This window comes from Maylandia zebra, linkage group LG14 (assembly GCF_041146795.1).
Source record: "Maylandia zebra isolate NMK-2024a linkage group LG14, Mzebra_GT3a, whole genome shotgun sequence".
NCBI lineage: Eukaryota > Metazoa > Chordata > Actinopteri > Cichliformes > Cichlidae > Maylandia > Maylandia zebra.
This window is the reverse complement of record NC_135180.1, coordinates 6,937,294-6,958,716: the sequence shown is the minus strand read 5'-3', so window position 1 is coordinate 6,958,716 and position 21,423 is coordinate 6,937,294. Positions and strand designations below refer to the sequence as shown.

At 38.3% G+C, this 21,423-nt stretch overlaps 1 protein-coding gene across 3 annotated transcripts in view; it reads right to left on the bottom strand.

Annotated features, from left to right (window-relative positions):
- LOC101483601 (chloride channel protein 2) overlaps positions 1–21,423 on the bottom strand; it is a 179,825-nt gene that overhangs the window by 79,697 nt on the left and 78,705 nt on the right. For all 3 annotated transcript variants that reach the window (XM_024804945.2, XM_024804946.2, XM_076892159.1), the window contains exons 3-6: positions 13,342–13,473; positions 11,237–11,365; positions 10,141–10,274; positions 6,787–6,864 (exon numbers count right to left, since the gene is read on the bottom strand). In XM_024804945.2, coding sequence (XP_024660713.1) covers positions 6,787–6,864; positions 10,141–10,274; positions 11,237–11,365; positions 13,342–13,473 — 473 coding nt within the window. The remainder of the gene's footprint in view (positions 1–6,786; positions 6,865–10,140; positions 10,275–11,236; positions 11,366–13,341; positions 13,474–21,423) is intronic.

The following is a 21,423-nucleotide window of genomic DNA, read 5'->3' as shown; positions in this document are numbered from 1 at the left end:
GGTTATGCATGTATGTATGGGCTTACATAAGAAATAAAAAAAAAAAATCTTTTAATGGAGCCTGACTAATAATTTTAAGGTGAAACAAATGGGGAAAAAACTTTATTTCTAGGCTTAAAACTAGTGCTGTCAGCGCTAATCTTGTTAAAACAGCACGCCGTCAACGCGTTAGCGCATTATCGCATTAATGCGTTAGCGTTCAGCCCCATGCACGGGGCGATCTGCGCTAACTCGTTAATGGAGATTTGCGGCGTTAATGCGGTTATGGTATTAGCGTCATTTTAACGAGATCAATGCTGACAGCACTACTTACAGCATGTTTTGTAGACTGGATAGTGGAATAAGTAACAAATGGAGCTCAGTAAATCAGTTTGACTGTAGCTGTAGGGATGAAGGAATGTTCATGCTGGGAATTTTGCAGCTGAATTACCTTAATCCCTGTAACACCGGGCTCCTACAGGAAGCATGGGAGTAAGAGACACAAGTTAAGCTAGCAAAGAACAAATGCAAGAGTCTTTTTCATTACTGCCTAAACTCGCTGTGTGATGCTACAAGACTCAAGAAACTGAGTCCCCGGTGTTTTAACATTAAACTCAACATTTCCTCCGCTGACATTTACAGCTCAAGTAAAACGCATTTTATCTTATAATATCTAAACAAATGCCAGCTGTATTCAAACAAGAGTACTCAATGTGTATGGGAAAAATATGAAGTGCAAAAAAGAAAAAAGAAAAAGCTGTTTTTTTGTTTTTTTTTAAAGTATGGCACTCTGAAACAGAAAGGTAATTTTTACAGCCTGCAGGTTGCATTAGCATACTGTACTTCAACCACTAGAGAGGACCAGATACTGCTGCAAAGGGACTCTTCACACATCCACACAGGCAAATACACACTCAGCATTAATATGCCATAAAATGCGTGACAACACTCTGGAGGGATGGAGAGCAGGATGGAATAACAGAGGGTTACAGGTAGACTATTTAATGAGGCCCATGATAGGGTTTTCAGAAGAGACTAATATAAAGGAAGAGAGGCAGATGGAAAATTTAACAGAAAAATAAATAGCGGTACGAGAGGGAAAATAATGGCGTGGAGGGGCAGAATGCATTGAATGACGGTTGTAAACTAATTACTGCTGCTACATTTAAATTGGCTGGATGTAAAAGTCAGAACAGACCGGAACTGTTTGTTTTCACGTATACGGACATACGCAAAAGCAAAGAGCATTTTTACTACTTTTCATCTTCACCTGAAGTGAAATCAGATAATGAAATGCGAATTTAAATGGACTCTAGTACATTTTTTATTCACAACAGTTAGCATTAAAACTATCTTTTGGCTGCACGGTGTGTTATATATTCTCAGAAAGACATTTCAAAAGGTCAAATCTATGCACCAACTGCACGACTCTTCCTTCTAGGATAGCGTTGCACGAGTCACACTTAAATTGATTCTTATTTGTCATCTTGTACTAGGCCTTGAAAAAGAAAAAAAGAAGCAGCTATTTTTGCAGCATCTCCCATTATCCAGCTTTCCTCTAAATGGCTACCCTTTGTAAATACAAGGTTTGAATCCAGGTGTGCTCACAGACTTGGCTGTATGTATGAGGAGGACATATAGGGAACACCAAGGAAAGAGCTTTATATTTTTAGCTAAGAGATATAATATAATTGTTCAGGCAGTTGTGGGGTATTATGTCTAAATGTGCAAATCCGCCTTAAGTATTCATGCCCCTGGTGTATTTATTTATATTCACAATATGTGGCCTTATTTTAGAAAGCATTCTGTCCACTTTATTTAGAGAGTTTTATCGTTTTTGGACAAAAACTTATTTTGGAAGAAGTTAGCCGGCCTGCATGACAACTTTTTCTAACAAAGTCAAAGTCAAGTTTATTTCTACAGCACAACAAAAGCTGTTGACCAAGGTGCTGTGCATCTAAAATCATCAAATGACATAAAAGCATAGGGCAAGAATTTAACAAAAGAAACAAAACGAGAAAACCTGAGTAAGAAATAAAAAATAAAAGTAACAGAACTCATTCCGATTTAAAAGCTAGAGAATGAAAGTGGGTTTTTGATGTTGGGGAGGTCCTGATGTGAAGGGGCAGTTTGTTCCACAGCACAGCCACAGCAAAGGCCTGATTCCTTTTTTGCTTTAATCTGGACCTCGGGAAAGCTAGAAGGATTTGGTCAGCAGTTCTCAATAATCTTGAAAAAGTGTACAATCTACCAGAATGAACTACAACACGGGGCAAAGCAATCACAGGAACTTTGACGTGTATATAGTGTGAAGAGAGACTTTGGGTGGCATCATTATAGAGCAATAAAGTCCATGTAGCGAGTAGGTCCAGGTGGCTGGATGGGTCAGCAAAACATTATCTGATATTTGTATTGGCAATACAGTGTTTACCTTTAGCTTAATGGTGTATTGTTGATGCGGAGTAGGGATATAGTGGCTACAGCGTAGACCCTTTTCCCAGTACACCAGCTTTGTTTTGTACTTTCTTCAACTTCTCAACTTTTCACCCCCCCAACGGACATGCTCACATCTCACGAGAAAAACAAAAAGTCAAAGGTTTTTCTGATTTCCTTCAGCTCCCAGCTTCCTCTCCCAATGGATACACACTCAGCGTAATTTCCATCTGACTTTTTTTTTTTCCCTTCTTCTCCCTATTCTCATTAGCGCTTCCAAAATTTCCATCTCAATCAATGAATACGTTTCTGGGAAGAAACGATGAAAAGATGTATTTGTGTACAAATAAAAGTGATTCAAACCTCAAAAAAACAGGATATAAGTGGTTGTTGACTATACATGAGCTGCAAGAGAGCAATTCCTGAAGACAAAAGAAGAAAAAAAAACCTGAACTTTTTAACTGCCCAAATAACAGAGGGACAAAAAGTTAGAAACTAACTAACAACTAATAGCTCTATGTTGAGCCTATGTGCTCCATAAAAAGTAATTAAAAAGAAAAAAGCTGCAGGCTTCAGCATCCCAAAAATCCACCAACCCTGCTGGAAATAAGTTCCAGCTCTGGTCTTCACCCTCAAATATTCTTTTTGTTCTTCCTTCCCCATTTCTCTTGATCATTACCCTTTCTTTCAGGCCTTCTGCTCTCTTTTTTTGTTACTTCAAACTCAAACAGCTTGAAAAAAAAAAAAAAAGAAAAGAAAAGAAATGTCAGCACCCCCTCCTTCCGCTGTGTTCGTAATCTCTTAGCTTTTGTTTAGTTTTATTTCCTGCACTTTTCCCTGACCTGGGGATTTTGCAAGGGCTGGCTCAAGATATTGCAAAGTTGCTTTTGTGAACCGTTCTGAGCAACTGAAACTGCCCTCCATAAATTCCCTGCCTACACTGAAAGACCCATACATACTATGCATTAATTTGCATCTTAGAGTAAATAGACTTAAATCTCACAAATCCATGTGCCAGTAATTACAAATTTAATTGCAGATCCACCAACTCTAGATTGCATAAGTTACATTCATAGAGTTGCATTTTGAGTCTATACTCACATATAGTGGGCATTTAGTTCTGGATGAGAAATTCATGTATATACTTTAAACTAACTCGCTATTGTTTGCTTGTCATTCCTAAACTCCAACTAAAATCCCCCTCTAGAACTCAAATTTTCAATTTTCTGATTCCATCTTAATGTCATAGCAGTTGGTACGTCTAACCAGAAATGCATCTATTAGGTCTCCTTCAGAAACACAATAGTAACTTTAAGGGGGTTCATTTATATTTTCATATCTATTTAGCTTTGAGTGCCCACATTAACACAGATGCAGGTGCAAAAATGTTGAATCTTTTAGTTTTTGTAAAAATTTAGGAATACGCTTATTTATGTGCAACACGGCCCCAGAATTTTCAGATAAGTCGGATCAAGGGGGTATCTTGTAAAGTTAGTTTTTTTTTTTTTTAAAAAAAAAAAAAAAAGAAAGAAAAAAAAAAAAGATTCTCTCTTGTGTTACTGATCCTCTGCTGCAGCTCAGCAGGGGCACGGTCTGTGCCAACATACAGGGGTACACTAAGACTTTCACTATGTTTGTATAATTCAGCCACATATTTGTTTAAAATTTCAGATTCTTCATATAACAGGCAGCACAGATTTTGTCCCTCATCATTTCCGCTGTAAGCACTGTATAAGGTGGTCTTTCATGTGAACATCACACGTTTTGTTCAAACGTTTGATCAGTTTGATCGGTTTTCATAATCTCGGGAATTAAAAATGTACTAACGCTATGCTAATTAATTCAGGTATGTATGTATTTGGTTAAGTAGCAACCAAGGCTTATTGTCTATTTGGTACAATTCTAGCAAGTACTTGGAAAAGAGAGTTTTTCATCTAGTGTATATCTGGCATTCTGATCAGGCCTATTCTAAAATTTTATTTTGATTTCACTTCTGTTTTTTACCTAGATAGAAAATGTTTAAACTACAGTTCTATCAATGAAATGAAAATACAATTTCAATCTCAAGAATAAGAAACATTTTATACAAATTCCACAATCATATATATTTGTACATTTCACAGGTCAGCTGAGTATAGAATGGATTGTCAGATTAGAATTAAATAGATGTTGGCCTTGGATGCACACCAGCACATAATACCCTCAGAGGGTCTCCAGTATCCCTTTTTCCAACCCTGGCCTCTCTAAGAGGTGCTCCCGTGTATTGACACTGAAAGACCACACAGTAGCAATCTCCAGCATTGCTTCTTTGACCCTGGGCAAAAGTGACAAAAACACAAACTGGGTTGGAAAAGGATATTAACAGCAAATTATACTGCAAAAATTAATTAAGCTGCTCCAATAATTATCACTTTGGCTTTTTTTTTTTTTTTAATTTTCACTCCCCCAACCCCAACCAGTTGCGGCAGATGGCTGTCCTTTCCTGCGCCTGGTTCTGTCGGAGGTTTCTTCCCTTTAGAAGGGAGCTTTTCCTCCCCACAGTTACTAAATGCCTGCTCACAGGGAATAGTCTGATTGTTGGGCAAACTAGTAATTCTTGTGAAAATTAAAAAAAATAGCCTTAAATAAATAACAACCAAAACAACAAATGAATATGGTCTTGAACTTGGATACAGTTTTGCTTAAAAACTGCGTCAAGTTCTTACCAATCACCAGTCACTGAGATTTAAACTTAACAGAGGTTTTCAGTAGATGCAACCATGGTATTAATTTGAAAATTCTACGCAATCACAAACTTGGGTGTCCACAGCGCCCCACCATTCAAACACGTCAATCAAACAAATTGAGGGAAAACTGATTAAATAGTTTGCAACATTCCTGCACATAAATCTGCCTTTGATCTTCTAAAAATAAGCTTTTACTGACCATCAGTCATAGCATTGGTTCAGGCAGGCTCAGCCACAATCATGGCCAGTGAGCTCATTGCCTGTGCCATTTGATACTCTTCTAAACATCCAAATGGCAATTCTTACATTGGGAAAGGCATTAAAACTGATTTAGCCAGCCCACAGGTGCAACCATCCTGCAAGCGGCTTTGTAACCCACCTTCACCCTGTCAGCCACAGCAGAAAATTAAGCATCACTCCTGGTCTCATGTTCTGTGCTGAGACAACAGTTCATCCAATCCAAGAAACAACACCAAATGACAAACGTTGTAGCTGTTTACTATCACCAGGGGGCAGTGACACAGACAACCAGTCTGTGGACTACTGCTTGTGCCACTTTTGATCGTTCATTCAGTCGTGGAAATGAGTGAAGTTAACATAAAAGAACTGAAACGGGATGTGCCCACTAAAAACTTGGTTTTCGTTCCCGAAGGTGGGCCACCAGGCTGTGCTTTTCATGCTGTTGTTGTTTTTTATCTTTGATTTTTTTGTGCTTCTGTTTTCTGTTTATCGTTTAGTTTTCAACCACACAGGGAATCAATGTCGAGCTGTGTGTTGCTGGTTTACGTGGACTAATACACACGCAAATGGCTGCAAGTCCTGCATTAGGAAGGTAAGCGAATGTTTTTGATTGCCAATGCTGAAATCCAGTGCTCCAGCACACAACTAAGTATAGTTTCAGGCTATGGAGCTGATATTTTTAATCCAACGTAAGGACAGTGTTGGAAGATCCTTTCAGACAATTTACTTACTCACATTTCCAGCCACTGATTTGGTTGTACGCCTCATGAAAGTCAAAGAGGAAACCCTCAGCACATCACTAATTCGGGTATGTTGGTGCCAAAGCCCAGACTGTGGCTCTGAACTTTAACAACATTCAACAAAAAACCCTTTCTGATGTCTATCGGAGTCTCAGTGCTGTTCACAAATGGTACTGGAGACTGGAGATGATCGGTGTTTGATGGCATACAGTCTGTTCTTCAAAGAGCATTAAACTGGAGTCTTTGCCAGCAACGATGAGATCATATGATGCGTAAGTATACAATTTTCCCACAATATTTATGAAAATGGTGAACTACCCTCATACCTTTTTTTTTTCCATGTGCAACCAACTAATGTAAAAAGTCAATAATAAATATCATATAAAGTGAATATGTAGTGCTTTTTGGCTTGGCTTAACTGCTGAGTACATTCACCAGTAAGGTAGGGTATGCATACAGCCTGAAAGGAGAATCCCAGCTAAAGCTTTAATGGGAATATCAAGATCACATCTGGATTATGGCATCAGGACAGTTCAGACCAACAATGTGAGATTTTAGCTTGAAAATAAAGGTAAAATATTAAAATGATTACAATAAAGTAACAGTGGATGTTTAAGATTATATAAAAGATGACTTTTTTGTGTTATATTAATAAGTGTTAGCCTTACCTCATAGATTCCTCCAAACAGAGACATAAACTTGCTGAGGAGAGCTGCACACAGACTGGCGATGTGCACAAAGGGACCCTGACAGGAGGAATAACGCAGACAGAAATCAGGTTAAAAAAAAATTACAAATTAAGGAGCACTCTGGGCTCCTGTTTATTGTGAGTCAGTCACACAAGACAACACAACTCTTTGAAAACACATCAACAGGGAGAAAGTCAGCGGGAATATTAACATTCAGAGTATGAGGTTCAAAGTGGAACTAACAGGATTAAAAGTGAGAGCAGCAGAAAAGTGATGCTCAATTTAAAAGGCAGCGAGAGGCCTGCTCTGAATCTAAACGCTGGGTATTGCTGCAGTGCTGTGTAACCAGAAGGGCCTGAGGGCTGTTTGTGTGCACAAGTGTTAGGAAACAGTGTTTTCCTGCAAGAATGTCTTCAGGCAAGGCTGTCTTTTGTAGGTGTAGGAAAAATCGTAAGTAAGTAAAATTTTATTTCTATAGCACCTTTCAAGACAAAGATCACAAAGTGCTTCACGAAGAAGTACCAGAGCATTTAAAACAAAACAAACAAAAAGTTAACCAAATGCATTTCCAAAAAGCTGAGTTGACACCTGATCTGTTTTTGCTACAAAAAACCTGAAAAATACTCAGCGATATAAACAACATCTGCATCGTGAAGTAAAGGGATGTAAATATTCCCAGAAAAACAGTCTTCTCTCTCCCAGCTGGATCAGAAAACATCCCTGTACCTTCCTACTTTCCGTTACCTGAACCCAAGGGATGATGCAGGGATGTGAATGAGCAGCCAAAGGTTCATGTGCTGTAGTATGTGAATATACAGAGAGATTTAAGGCAAGTCGTTTCACAACACATCCTACCACTGTTCAGACACCTTACTGTGACCTACGTGGGTTTCTGACAACCAGTAATGATTTGAGTGGAAGCTCGTCTTCTGAAGCGATGCTTAATGTTTATTTTGAATGTTGTAAAAGCCGGCATTCAAAGCTGAAAGGGCCCAGCTGCTAGCGAAGGCTCTGTATCACAACACAAAGGTTTAATGCTGTGAATCACTGAAACTGTGCTAGTAAACATCAAAAGCAGAATGTGGGTCAGCGCTTGGGTTTCGCTGAAAAGTAAAAAGAGAAACTAGATTGTGTCTCATAAAGGTAGCGATAAAGACATGGCTGTCTGTTTCTGTCCTACAAAAAAAACCATACTAACTGTACTTCTGTTCAAAACAAATTTGACATCTTAACCTATCTTACTAGAAACTGTTAGTCTTCACTCTGTGCAAACATACATATAATACATGTATTTGTCCACCAAGCTTTCTTGTCATTTCTTTAAGCGGTCTTCAGGAATAGTTCTCCAGGCTTCTTGAATGACAATCAAAGCTCTTCTTTAAATGCTGGGTGACTTTTATTTCACTCTCTCTGAAGATGATCCCTCACTGCTTCAATAATGTTGAGGTATAAGCTGTGAGGACTCCACCAAATGTCAAAATCCCCAAGATCACTGGCTGCAATGCAGCCCCTAACCATAACAGACCAATTACCACTGACTTTCAGTTAAGTTCTTGCTAAATCTGGCATATGTCAGCCTTTTCTCTCTGTTTCCCTTCTTTAAGAATAGCCTCTTGACTGCCACTCTTCTACTGAGACCACTTCAGATGAGGCTTCAGTGAATGTTAGTTGGATCAATTGAAGGGCCAGATGCATCTCTCAGGTCCTGTGTCAGAGGATTTTTTCCTATGTCTTAAGACATGACTTTCAGATACTGTTTATCAGGTAGTTTTGTTAGGCCTGCCATTTCTTTTGTCCTTCACCAATTTTTTAAGGACACACTGCACACCATGCTTTAGAAATTACCTGGAGCAAAAATTATATTTTATGTCTGACAAACTGTGTTACCTTTGGCATTTTTCATAGATTCAACTAAAGAAACGGGAACAAATTAAATGTTTTTGTGGCAGGCTACTAGTAATAAAGTGCCAACACACACATACAGTTATGTCATGTCTGTTATGTGTAGACAGAACACTAGTTTATCCCTTGGGTTAAGAGCATTTTTTTTTATTGAATGATTCATAAGTCAGCAGCTTAGCAATCAAAAAAAATATTCCTATGAAAATAGTCCATTATCAGGACTGGAAAGAAAATGAGTGAAAAACCAGCGAATTTCCAAAGATAATATTTGAAAGATCGTCAGAAAGCTAGAGAACTATTGCTTATGACCACTTTAAAAATTATAAGAATGTTTAGCTCCTTGGAAGCAAAATATAAAAAAATGAGAGGTAGCTCAAGACTTTTACACAATGCTGTATGACCAGTTCCACAAAACAATAGTAACAACCTACAGAAACTGTAATAGCATGGAATTTCCAACGAGAGCAGGTTTTTCCTCATGCAGAATATTATTAGTACTTCTCTGAACTCTTAAGGTAAGACTTTTAGTCTATAAATTATCAACAGCTAAAGTGATAACTGACCATAGTTAAAGCAATAGTTAACAACTTACTTTTTCCAGTTTATAGAAATAGAAAGCTCAATTTTGCTCTAAACCCTTAAGAATTAATTTGTTATACAACTGAAACAACAAACAAAAGTAAAGCCAATACCAAAATTATATTGGAGAGAAACCTAACACCAGACAGAATAGTCTTGCTAAAAGCTAACTAGCCCAGTTTAGTAAACTACCAGTAACTACAATCTCGGCCAGATTAATGAGATATTGTTTTACCTTTTAGAAGTAAAAATGTATTCCACCTTTTATTTTTTATTCCACCTTATAATTTGCCTAAGTAGGTATAGAAATGTTTTAAAATGGCCTATTTTTTAAATTAAAATGTTAGCTTAGCTAGGAGCCTTTAAAGCAGAGGTCCCCAACCCCCGGGCCTCGGACCGGTACCGGTCCATGAGTCGTTTGGTACCGGGCTGCAAGACTTGAGGCTCAAGTGTGAAATGTATGGTTTTCAGGGTTTTTATCGGTTTTCAGCGTTATTTTGTTATCGTTTTTATCGTTAACTTGGTTTTCCTGGGTCTTCACGTGTGTTATGAATAAATGTTCTTTTCAGTGCCGGTACTGGTTTTATTTTGTTGTATTTATCCGCGACACCTTAAAGGCCGGTCCGTGAAAATATTGTCGGGCATAAACTGGTCCGTGACGCAAAAAAGGTAGGGGACCGCTGCTTTAAAGTACAAAGTCCTTATTCTCAACTTCTCTGTTAGTATTGTTAATGCAGGCAGACACAAAAGCTCAAAAGCATATTCCCATTCAGAAAGCTACTTGTATTCATTTGTATGTACACACCATGCAGTACATGTACATTTAGAGTGAGTGAAGCAGATTTGTTTTACCTCTTTGCCTAGTGGCATGCCACTGCCCAGGGCACAGGTGAGGCCGATGACTTTGGCCACAAAAGTTTTGAAGGTGAGGTATTCTTTTAGGACGACTCCACGCAGGATGGTCTTCATTTCTGGAATACCTGAACCTGTAATAGGACAACAGTGGGCACGTATAGCTGATTGTTTTAAATCGAACATCATTTTTCAAGCTGTTATCATTCACAACTAAATCTCTAAGAAGAAATCCAACTATTTGATAAGAATTTAATAATCATATTAATTAAGATGAACAAGATTTTGATCCAATAAATTCTGATCAGTGCATGACATCACATCTGTGTTTTTTCTACCTCACACAAAAAAAGATCTCACCATGTTCCATCCTATAAGAGGGCACAACTTCTAAAGCTGCAACTTGTATGAATTTGGGTGCCAATTATAGCCTGACCATTATTATCAGACTATTATGTTAGCAACAGTCACTAATGTTCAGTCTATCAAATCACAACATGCTTATACCATTATTTATGTAGTAGGGGTAGTACACTGTGTTTTGAAGGAATGTTTTTTTAGTAAAACTACTGGTGATATTGTGTCGCTATCATTAAATTTCTAGTATTTGTTATCAATCACTATATCATTCTAGTTCAGATTTGACCCACATGTGGACTAAAATAGTTCCATCTCACCTTTTGGTTTTTCACCCTAGTGATAGCCTTCACTTGCATCAACATTTCTTTGTATCTCATATTCAGATTTCCAGTGAACAGCTTCAAAACACAGGTTTAACACCCTGGATCTTTTGTCATGGAATAACAAGTGAACAGGCCTCGCCTGGCAATGAAAGTCTTTGATAGTCACTTGCCCAATTACTTTTGACATTCTAAACAATGGTGTTTATAAAAATGAATGCAATACATTCACTCCCTTGATTTAAATCTTATAGTCTGCACTTCAGCCACATTGACTGTTTGATTTAAAATCCTTGCTGTTGTTTATTTTTGGCCCTGCAAAATTAATTGATTATTTTGTGGATACTCACTCACAAGGTCTAAATTGGTTAAATGCAAGTGGTTAGCAAACCAGTATTATTTTATACGTATCATACCAACAGCCTGTGGAGCAAGGATCTGAGTGAAGCCTGCGGAAAAGGTGATGAGGACAACGGGGTAGGTGACCCAGGCCAGGTACTGCAGGAACACATTACTGTCCAGACCACCGTACATCCACTTCTGTGCTGTGAACACAAACCAGGACAGACGTGTAAAGCCACCATCCACTGAATACAGCATTGCAGACACACTCCACAGGAAACAATGTGTTCATTTCGAATACAGTCAAAGATAAAACTTCACAAGAACAAACTGATGAACACACACAAGCCCACAGTCAATGCACAACCAGGAGAGCGGCTGTATAAATATTTTTAAAGACATGAAAGATGTGTAGCTGTGTGGTTTTTCTCTGCACAGGACAGGTAGTTAGTCATGTTCTGGATCCAATTACGAGAACTGTACAGCATAACTGGAATTGACAAGACTAGGTTAGCATCCTCTTGAGAGCGTCACACACACACACACACAGTTTGAGAAATCCATTTGAATTAGACGCAGTCCTGTGAGGTTTCTGATCAGCTCTCGCAACTTTCTTCAATCGTTTTAAAGTGTCTTCCTTCCCTCTTCCTGGACTGTACTGTTTACTTAGTGATTAATCCCTCACCCTCGTCATCTTTTTTCTCTGTTTCTAAATCTACCTCCATGTTTGATGATAGATGTCATAAGAGGCCTTCCATTCATCCTTGCTGCCATCCTTTGATCAACCTTGAATCCCCAGTTATCCCTCCACCACTCTCTCGGCTTACTTTTTTTTTTTTTTTTTTTACTCACTTCTCTCTTACCCCCAAACTTTTGCCTGCTACACCTCCTTGGTTTTACTCCTCTAAAGACGTTTCACACATCACAAGCTGCACATTATTATCATCTGCATTCGTTTCCAACAGGGCTCAATCCTCAGTAAAATCTTTCTATTTACAAGGTCCTGTAGGGACAGATCAATAAAACCATTCCTAATTAATTACCACATTATGCAGATGTCTGGATAAAGCTCTGGAAAGAGTTTCACTCTGCAAAACTCATCACAAGAAAAAAAGCTTAATGTCTTGTATTTGTCTCCATCTATATAAAGCAGAACCCTGTCACATTGAAAAAGTAATATACTCTTATTTTAATTTTTATAGCCCTTCCTGTTGTGTTTTTCCATTTCCTTGGAGGAATAACCAGGTCACCGTTTCGGCGGTCCTTGAGCTGCCTCTCCAAAAAGTCTGTTGTCTTGCAGTCCACTGTTGTGGTCTACAGCCGGTTGGAGATGTCCTTGTTCTGCTTTAAACGCCGACTGCAGTTCTGCTGCATAAACTCCACAAAGGTGTAGAGCTGAACAAAGACTAAATTGACAACTGCTCTCTAATGTGGTGGAGCTGATCTCAAATAACAGGATAAAAGACTAACTGGAGAGGCTGCTGATTTCGGCCTGATTTACTTGCAGAACCACCTAGAACTCTCACAGCTTCCACCAAACAGTTCTGCAAGTTATGCTGTTAATTAAGCAAAACTTGCTGTCCAACTGGAAGAAGGTCCAGCACCAAGTCATCAGGTGTTTTAAAGCTTTTTTTCTTTCCCCCCATTATTTTCAGCCCCTTAAGTACCATTTATTGCCATTCTCTACCAGGCATTTATCAAATGGCACCTTCCTGAATTTAAAATCTTCCCAACCGCTGGCACATCTAAAGGTCTTTCTCCTGATTACATTTCCTTGGGAAAAATGTGGTATTAAAAAAAAAATGGATGGGAGAATTACACCAGAATATAAGTTGAGTGAGGCTTTATTTTTGCCATATGGAAATAATTTATTTTCTCCATTTCTAAAGCACTTAATTGACTAATTCCTTATATCATGCTAGTTCAAATTCTTATTTTCCCTTCGTTTACACTTCATGTTTGTACACATGGGTAAAAGTGTTATCTGAAAATATAGACTCAATATATTTTCCCATCTCTGGTATCTCACCCCTTTACCACCTCCCCCTTCCCACTAACTTCTCTCTCTTCCCACTCTAATCCCAATATAAAACAGTCTGTACATTACTTGCTTGTGTTACTATTGGCACTCTCCATTCTCAAACCCACAGGTGAAAAATGCAGTCCCTTGCTTGCTTACCTTGTAGGCAGATGGCGATGCAGAAGTCCACCACCCAGCTGACCAGGGCCATGAGGAGTCCCAGCAGGATGAGGAAGATCCAGTCCTCGCCGACACGCGAGATCAGGAACTTCTGACAGCGAACCGTGCAGACTAGAGGGACGGCAGGAAACAAGGTAACATGTTAGGACTACATCACCCAGAGATTGGCACTAACATTTGGACGGGGCAAACAGAATCTTTTCAAAATTAGCCAATAATAGCTGTGTTTCCATCCAACAGTTTCTGAAATATTGAGCACCAGTAAACATGCTGTCTGCTCAGAAAACTACTTCATCCTAAATGCTACAACACTTTAGTGGTGAGTGATTTAAAAAAACAAATCTTAAAAAAAAAAAAAAAAAAAGGCAAAAGTTCATCAGTTTCCTAAATTTAAGATCCATATAAAGTTCACCCAGAGTCCAGCAACAAGCAAGCCATGGGAAACACTGTTTTTTGAAGTAGGTGAATTGCTTTTCGACATAATTTAGAATTTTTCTTCGTAAAACTATGAAAATGTAAAATAGAGGACCACTTCTTCAGGGGCTCCATGAGAAACTGTTTGCACGTTAGGTTGCTCATGGAGACATGCGCTTCTGATAAATTCTTTAATTAGATTTCAAGGCTGTAAGGTTTTCAAACTTGTGAAAAGTCAATTCATGGGCAGACATCTTAAATTCTAGACAAATGAGATGTTCTATTCTGAATAGACTTTTGTCTTTGTGGTGCAACTTAATAACAAAAACCTTTTATGACAGATCTGTGAAACCAAAGAGTAATCTTCGACTTCTTTGCATTGACTTGAGTTTTTAGACCTGAAAACCATTTCCTTTTTAAATAAAAAACTGGGATGGAAACTCAGCTAGCTGAGACGTGGAAGCCACATGTTGGAAATGTTACATGGGATGAGAATAAATCTGTCACTGTTACCACTGGCAGCCATGTATAGCAGAGGTTACAACGTCACATTCAACCCGTGTCCAGAATACGATTTCATACACAACGTGGCGAGATGATAAAGACAAATGAGACTACACTGATCAATGAATATTAAATGCACAACAGAAATGTCACTGAAACAGAGGCACTACGAAGCCAAAACACAAAGCACACACAAGGCAGGTTATGAGGCACAATCACATCCGCTTTACTTACCTAGAAGCAACGGGAAACTGAAATTCACGGCTAATATACTGTATAATCCTCAGTGTGAGCCATGCATACACTTCTAGTAATTATGACTAATTGCTGGAACCAAACATTAGTTTGACAGTGACTCATTAGGATGTTCACGCACACACCATAATTCATACAGCCTCTTGTTCACGCCACATCTCCCCCGCCACCCTTTTTCCAAACCTGTCCTCTGTTCCCCATTTCTCCTCTGCAGGGGAAAGACACTTGGGTGCACTGGGTCCTTTTTACGCTTCAGCATGTAGAACAAATGTTCATGTAACACTCCAAATACTTGGACTTTTTTTATTTTAATGGTTGACCTTTATCGCATTCAACTTTTTTTAATATTTCTGCATGGACATGAATTCCCCAACCTTTATTTAATTTAAAACCTGACATGTTAGGCCATGGTTCTCTATCCTTCATATCTCTTATTACATCTGCCCTCCATTGACTTCTGGTGATCTGTCAATATGGAACAAATAAAGAAGAATGACTGTTATTCCTTAGATTGCAAACATGTTTGTCTTTCATCAAATAAAGGTTAAAAAATTCGATAGAATCGTCAGAGCAGCGTTTACTTCCTTTATCCATCTATACAGGCCACCTACTGATCTTTATTTAATCCATGACATATGAGAAATATTTATTTTTAAAGAAAAAAAGAAAGAAAGAAAAACCACACACACACAAATTGTATAAATTCTTCAATAACTGAAACAAGGGGTCATATCCCACAGTAACTGTGTGACAAAGTTCAGGTCATTTCTTGATTCAGATACGTTTTTGTTGGAGTGGAACGTGAAGACTTCATGCCCTCATGCATTCAGTGACTTTTGTCATTTACAAGGGTCCAAATAAGGCCCAGACTCCACATACTTAGTGACATAAAACAAATACACATGTATATCTTTTGGCATTTACAATATGTACTGCAATCTCTTGTCTGCTGTCACACATGTGGACACCGACACAAAACAACTGCTGGCAAACAGAAAAAGAAACTTCTACAATCACCACACTTGGATCGTTCTTTCACTTTAGTGGCATGCAAGTTTTACCAAATCAAAACAAGTTAAAAGTATTTTAGTTTAACAGATGAGCGTTCTGGATTCATGAAACATAGCAAACCTGGCTTTTATAATGGCCTAAATTATTTGAGGCATGGACTACACTGACTCAAAAAAAACCACCTCCATGCAGATGGGTTCACATTTCTCGAACAGCAGAAGACAGATCCGCTTTACAGGATGGAACCCGTCATAAATCTTTTCTTCCCCCTCAATTTCCACCATAAGTTTTGACTGGGACTGGTTCACTGAATTGATTTGTTTTTTATAAATAAAACCTCTCAAACTCTTTGCTCTGTGGCAAGATGTATTATCATACTAAAAAAGTGACTTCATTGTCACCAAAACTACTTTGTACTGATAGAATATATATAGTACAATAAAACTGCAGTTGTATTGTACTTTCTGTTATTTTTGGAAACAAGTAACAGAAGGTGTTTTTAGGGATAAGTGCTAGCTGTAGCATCTCAGCAATGTTTTTATTAATCCTAACTTTCGAATCCCCTTGCCCTGTAGATCTGTGGGAGTAGAAATCCTGCAAAAGCCACTGAGAAACCAACCTAAAAACAAACAAACAACCATTCAGTTTCCTGTAGAGGTTTGTGTGACATCTCTGTGATGGACACGGGAAATGGAGAAAGAGTCAGACAGGACAGGAGGGGAATAAGAGATGCTGCTGGGACTGAGAAAAGGATGCATGCAGAACACACCCAAGTCGCACTTCAGCTCACATACATCCACGCATCCCCCAATCAACACCTTAAGGAGCAGCCTAACACGCACATGCAGGTGAAAGCTGTGACAAACACAGAACGCACATACACAAAGACACACTCTGCTTTCCATCACTTCAGTCAGTTATATGACAAATCTGAGAAACAGACTTTGTACATGTGTATATTTAGATATACGTGTTATCAGAGCATGTGTGTGTCTGTGTGTGTGGGTGAGGTGTCTGCGTCATCTCACCCACGGGCCGTCTGTGTTCTTGGACCCCTTCTGCCATCTAGACACTAACACTCATTTACATTGACTAGAGTGTGTCTGTGTGTCTCAGGGTGTGTGTGTGTGTGTGTGTGTGTGTGTGTGTGTGTGTGTGTGTGTGTGTGTATGAGCATTTAGCCTAAAGTTTAATCTTGCCTTTTTGGAGATGTAATTTAGTTAGCTCAGCCTGTGCTGGTATTGCTTAATAGCTTTTTCTGCAATGCGCACACAAGCACAGATCCTGCAGACTGGTTACTGAGTGTATTCTCTGTGGCATGCAATAAGCAGCATGCTAGTTCCCAATCACTGTCACTGCCTTCCCCACTCACACCCTGCAACCCCAGCCCCCTTCATCCTTAACCTCCTCCTCCTGCAGCTGCTTTCTACTAATCACATTCAACCTGTAGCTTTACCTCTCATCTCCTGCTCTCCCTCACAAAGCCTTATCTCCTGCCTTCCACTCCTTTCCACACTGCCCCCCACCCCCGACACACATGCTTTCTTCCCTCTCCCTGTTTTTCATTCTCACTTGCTCACTCTGTCCTCAGCAAAAACCATGATGCCCACATACCTGCTGAGACCAATTTAGGTTGCCTTGGAGACACAGTGCATCTAGTTCATAGCTCTGGCATTAAGATACTGTATGCGCACACGCTTGTGTTTACTTTGTTGCAACATGTTATGGAGATGCCATAATAGCAAATTAAAAGAAAAGACTAAAGGGTCAAGAATGTACCCCAGCCAATAATAAGGCTGGGGTATATAAAAGAGGGATATTTAAAAAGCCAGTGTGAGAGACATTTGGTCTCTTATTGGACAAATTCCAAATAAATGACGTTTCACAAAATCCAAAGAAAGACAATCAAACAAAATGTCAAAAACTGCAGGTCCATGACTGGCACACATGGCTCACAGGTACATTCTGTAAATTGCTGTTTGAAACCATCCAAATCAACAAAAGCCATCAACAGAATATAAACAAATAGCTTCTAGGACTTCATGTGTTAAAATAACAGATTGTGTTGGGACCAGAACTGTACTGTACCTATACTTTTATGTAATACACCTTTGGACCACATGCTATGGTGCAAAGTCTATGGTAGAAAGCTAAGAAAAGAAATATAAACTGTTTCAACACAGCCCTTAGTAAAACTCTGCCCCCTGGTGTTTAAAAAGTTACATTTTACAGAGCGTAATTACAAAAAGGTATTTTTAACCCTTAAAGTTGGAGGCTGATGACTTTTGAATATTTTCACACAATTATCTTAGAAATAACTTTGCTGTATGGTAATGAACTCTCAACAGGTTTGTGTTACAGTTTTAGTGAGTAACATTTTATTGGTCTCTGTATACATTAGCATTAGTGTTGTGCATTGTTCCCATGATCTATGCACGCAGCTTGCTAGAATTAGTTCATTAACACTCCGACCTGTCATCTAAATACAGATGGCTTAAAATGAGGCATCCAAAAACTATATCGACCTTTTCTATGTAGTCTATGAAACCAAATTAGCCATGTAAGTGGGCAGCATGGTGTTGGAAATCTTATAGTTCGGAGTTTGATTCGTTGCCTCGGGGACAGAGCAGCTGATTCCACTATGAATTATGCATCGTTTCAAAGAGTGCTTGAAGATAATGCGAGGCCATCTGTTTGAAAGCTGTAGTCAAACCAGATAATGACACTAAGTACACTAGTGTTTCCACCATGGAGAGCCCCAAAAAGAAGAAACAGAATGGCACGGGATGTGAAACAGGCAGTACATGTATCTTCAGTTATCTTGCAACTGATTAAGGTTTGCATAGAAGAGTAGTTTCAGCACATCAAAGTCTGAGATTTTTTGGAGAACTCACTTTTGACAGTTCAATAGCTGTGATGTGGACTGTGCAGTTATTTTTTCCTATTAAGAATTTCATACCAATTGATATTTTTATTGAAAAATAATGACATAAAGCTACTTTCCCTTTTAATTCTGCCGTTCAGGCACAGCACATTTATCTGTAGCCAGTAGGAGTTGCTATAAGACATGAATCACTTGTGCAAATTGTCACTCATAATTACAAATGATTAGTAGCCGTATCAGTATATCTCTGCCATGTTTTTTCTAAACAATTTAGCACCATAAAATATACTTTCAGAAATTTTCCATTATTTTTTCTATGTTTGTTTCCAAAAAATATTTTTTGTTGAAGCCTTCTCTAAATTTAATGGAAATGAAAAAGGTACCTGTAATTTAGGACTAACTACAAGAGTTAATTGAAGAAACGGATTGGGTACTCTTTTCAATAATTTAAACAAATATTTTGCAGACTGAAAATTCAACTGACCTGGGAAATACCGTTGAAGTTATTTGACATCTTTTAAAGATCTCAATTTTTCCATTTTCTTAATTTTTTTTACTTTTTAAATAATAAATGAAATATAGTATATATAGTCATTTACTTGAATGTATTGATATGAGGATGGGCACAGATATGAAACAGTCTATGCAGTGACTGTACAGCCAGAGCCGTTGCTGTTCTGCCTGAAAATGTTACAAAACTCTACTGTATGAGTGTTTTCTTCCATAAGAAACGCCCACACACTTGCATGAAACGTGTAATAAGGATAAATTAATCAAACCACTCTCTCAGATGATACCAACAAAGCAATATGAAATATGTTATATTAGGAAAAACAACACATTGCTCCATCTCTGGTGTTATTATGTGGAAAATGAGGGCAGGAAGCAGGAAGAATGAGTACATGCATCCAAGATGAAAATCACTGCAAGTGCAGAATCCCTGTGACCGCTACCAGATAAAACCCAATTATTCAAATCAGGCGCTCATTTGTTATGCAGGGTGACAGCTATATATGGGTGGAAAGGGTAAAAGAGCCTACTATTAATGCCTCAATTCTGCACAGTCATGGCAATGAGGCCTGTTCTCGTTTTGTGTGTGTATGTGCCCCCACATTCATTATGTAGCTTCATGCGTAAGGAGATATTCAATTAGAAATGCCTGGCTGTGTTTAAGACCACTGGCATAATTAGATTAAAATTAATATAGATAGAAAAATCTGACCATTCAGCTTTTTAAACGGAAACTTTTAAAGAGAGAAGGAGGAGTACGCTCAGTGGTAGAAATTAACTTCTTTAGCGGCAGAGGGGACTGGAAGGTGTGTGTGTGTGTCTTATTCTAAAAAGTGGACTAAACACACCTGCTATAAAATCTACATAAAGATCAAACACAAAAGTAAATTGAAGAAGAGGATGGAAACAACCATTCTATTAATGACATCCAAATGTAGAAGAGAGTCATTTTCATTCCATGACTGCTCTACTGTAGAGTTTACCAAAACAAAAAATCTACAACATTAGTATTGTACACTGTACAGTGTAGATTAAAGGGATAAGGCAAAAAAAACAAAGAAAAAAAATATTTTGAGTTTTTCATTCCAAGATGTCTAAGTTGCAGTCTAGAGATATGCAAACCGTGCCACCCCTCTCCTGTCTACCCATTACATCAGCCTACCAGCAGGCTCTTACATAAGCTATGTGCAAGTTCAAGATAAAACGCAGAGTGAAGATGCAACATCTGTAACGTAAAATCATCTCTTCTGCAGGCAGAATGGTTTAAAATATGGAACAGATGACAGAGCCAGAGGAATTTTTTCTCCCACATTTTTACAGTGAGATCTTCAGAGACTTAGGCACGCTCTATTCTGGAATAGATGAGGGCATTAAAAGCATAGATTTGGATTGACTCTGGGTACCTGTTGTTCACACTAAGTTGATATGTAGACAACAGTGAAAAATGGTGTGCAGTGACTTTTATAGAAAGACAAACAGACATCAAACATACAGAAATGGACTTGTGCTACTAATTCCAGTGTGATCACGGACAAGTGGAGTTTATCCTGCTTCCAGAGACAATACCCAACTCTGGAAACAAAGATGCAAGCAATCTGGAAATAAGAGAAGATTTATGAGAGAATGCTGTTTGAGATTGGTTTGAAAGGTTAGTGACTGCTCTGCTTTGAATTTAACTGGTGTATATTTTTATAAACACTGCTTGCCCTTATCAGAAATATAAATGAAGACACATATACTTGACTTAGCTAGATGGTCATTTGCTTAAACAGTGAGCCACTTCAATTACTTAAAAAAATAATATTATAACTATATATAGACTAGATCTTAAAAAAGAAAAGTCAAAGGAGGCTGGTGGCATTGTACTGTTCACACAATCGCTCCTCGCAACTTTTGGTCTCATGTCAACTTAGATTTCTATACACCTTGCTGCGTAACACAAAAGTGCAAAATAAAATAATTCAGACATCATGCTGTGCTCACAAGCTACGGTTACCTATTAACGTGCTCGGCAGATGACCAATGTGAAAGTACATTAAACCTGTATTCTTTCTAATGACCAGTATATCTATCTGCAAAAATGACATCCAATTGTACACCCAAAATAAAATTTAAAAAAACCCCAAAGAAACCAACTACATTACTCTTCAACTTATTAAAAACTTTACAGTTACTTTATAGTCTCAATGACCATTTTCAAGTCTGACTGACTTGCCCAACTCATGTTAAATTTAAATGTACAATTCCACTTGAACTAGAATAGACTACAAAATAAGGTAAGCTTTAGGCTGTGGTTGAGATTGTCAAATCATTCTCGTATGACTTTCCAGCATCAAACTCACCTTTTGGTTATAAGGACAATGGCTGGAAACCTCAGCTCAACGCTTTAAAAACAAGACTTCAAATACACTTGATTTGTACTGATTTGTGAAGTACAAAGTCTGCCACCTCTATTTATGGTTGATATATTGGGGGCCACGAAG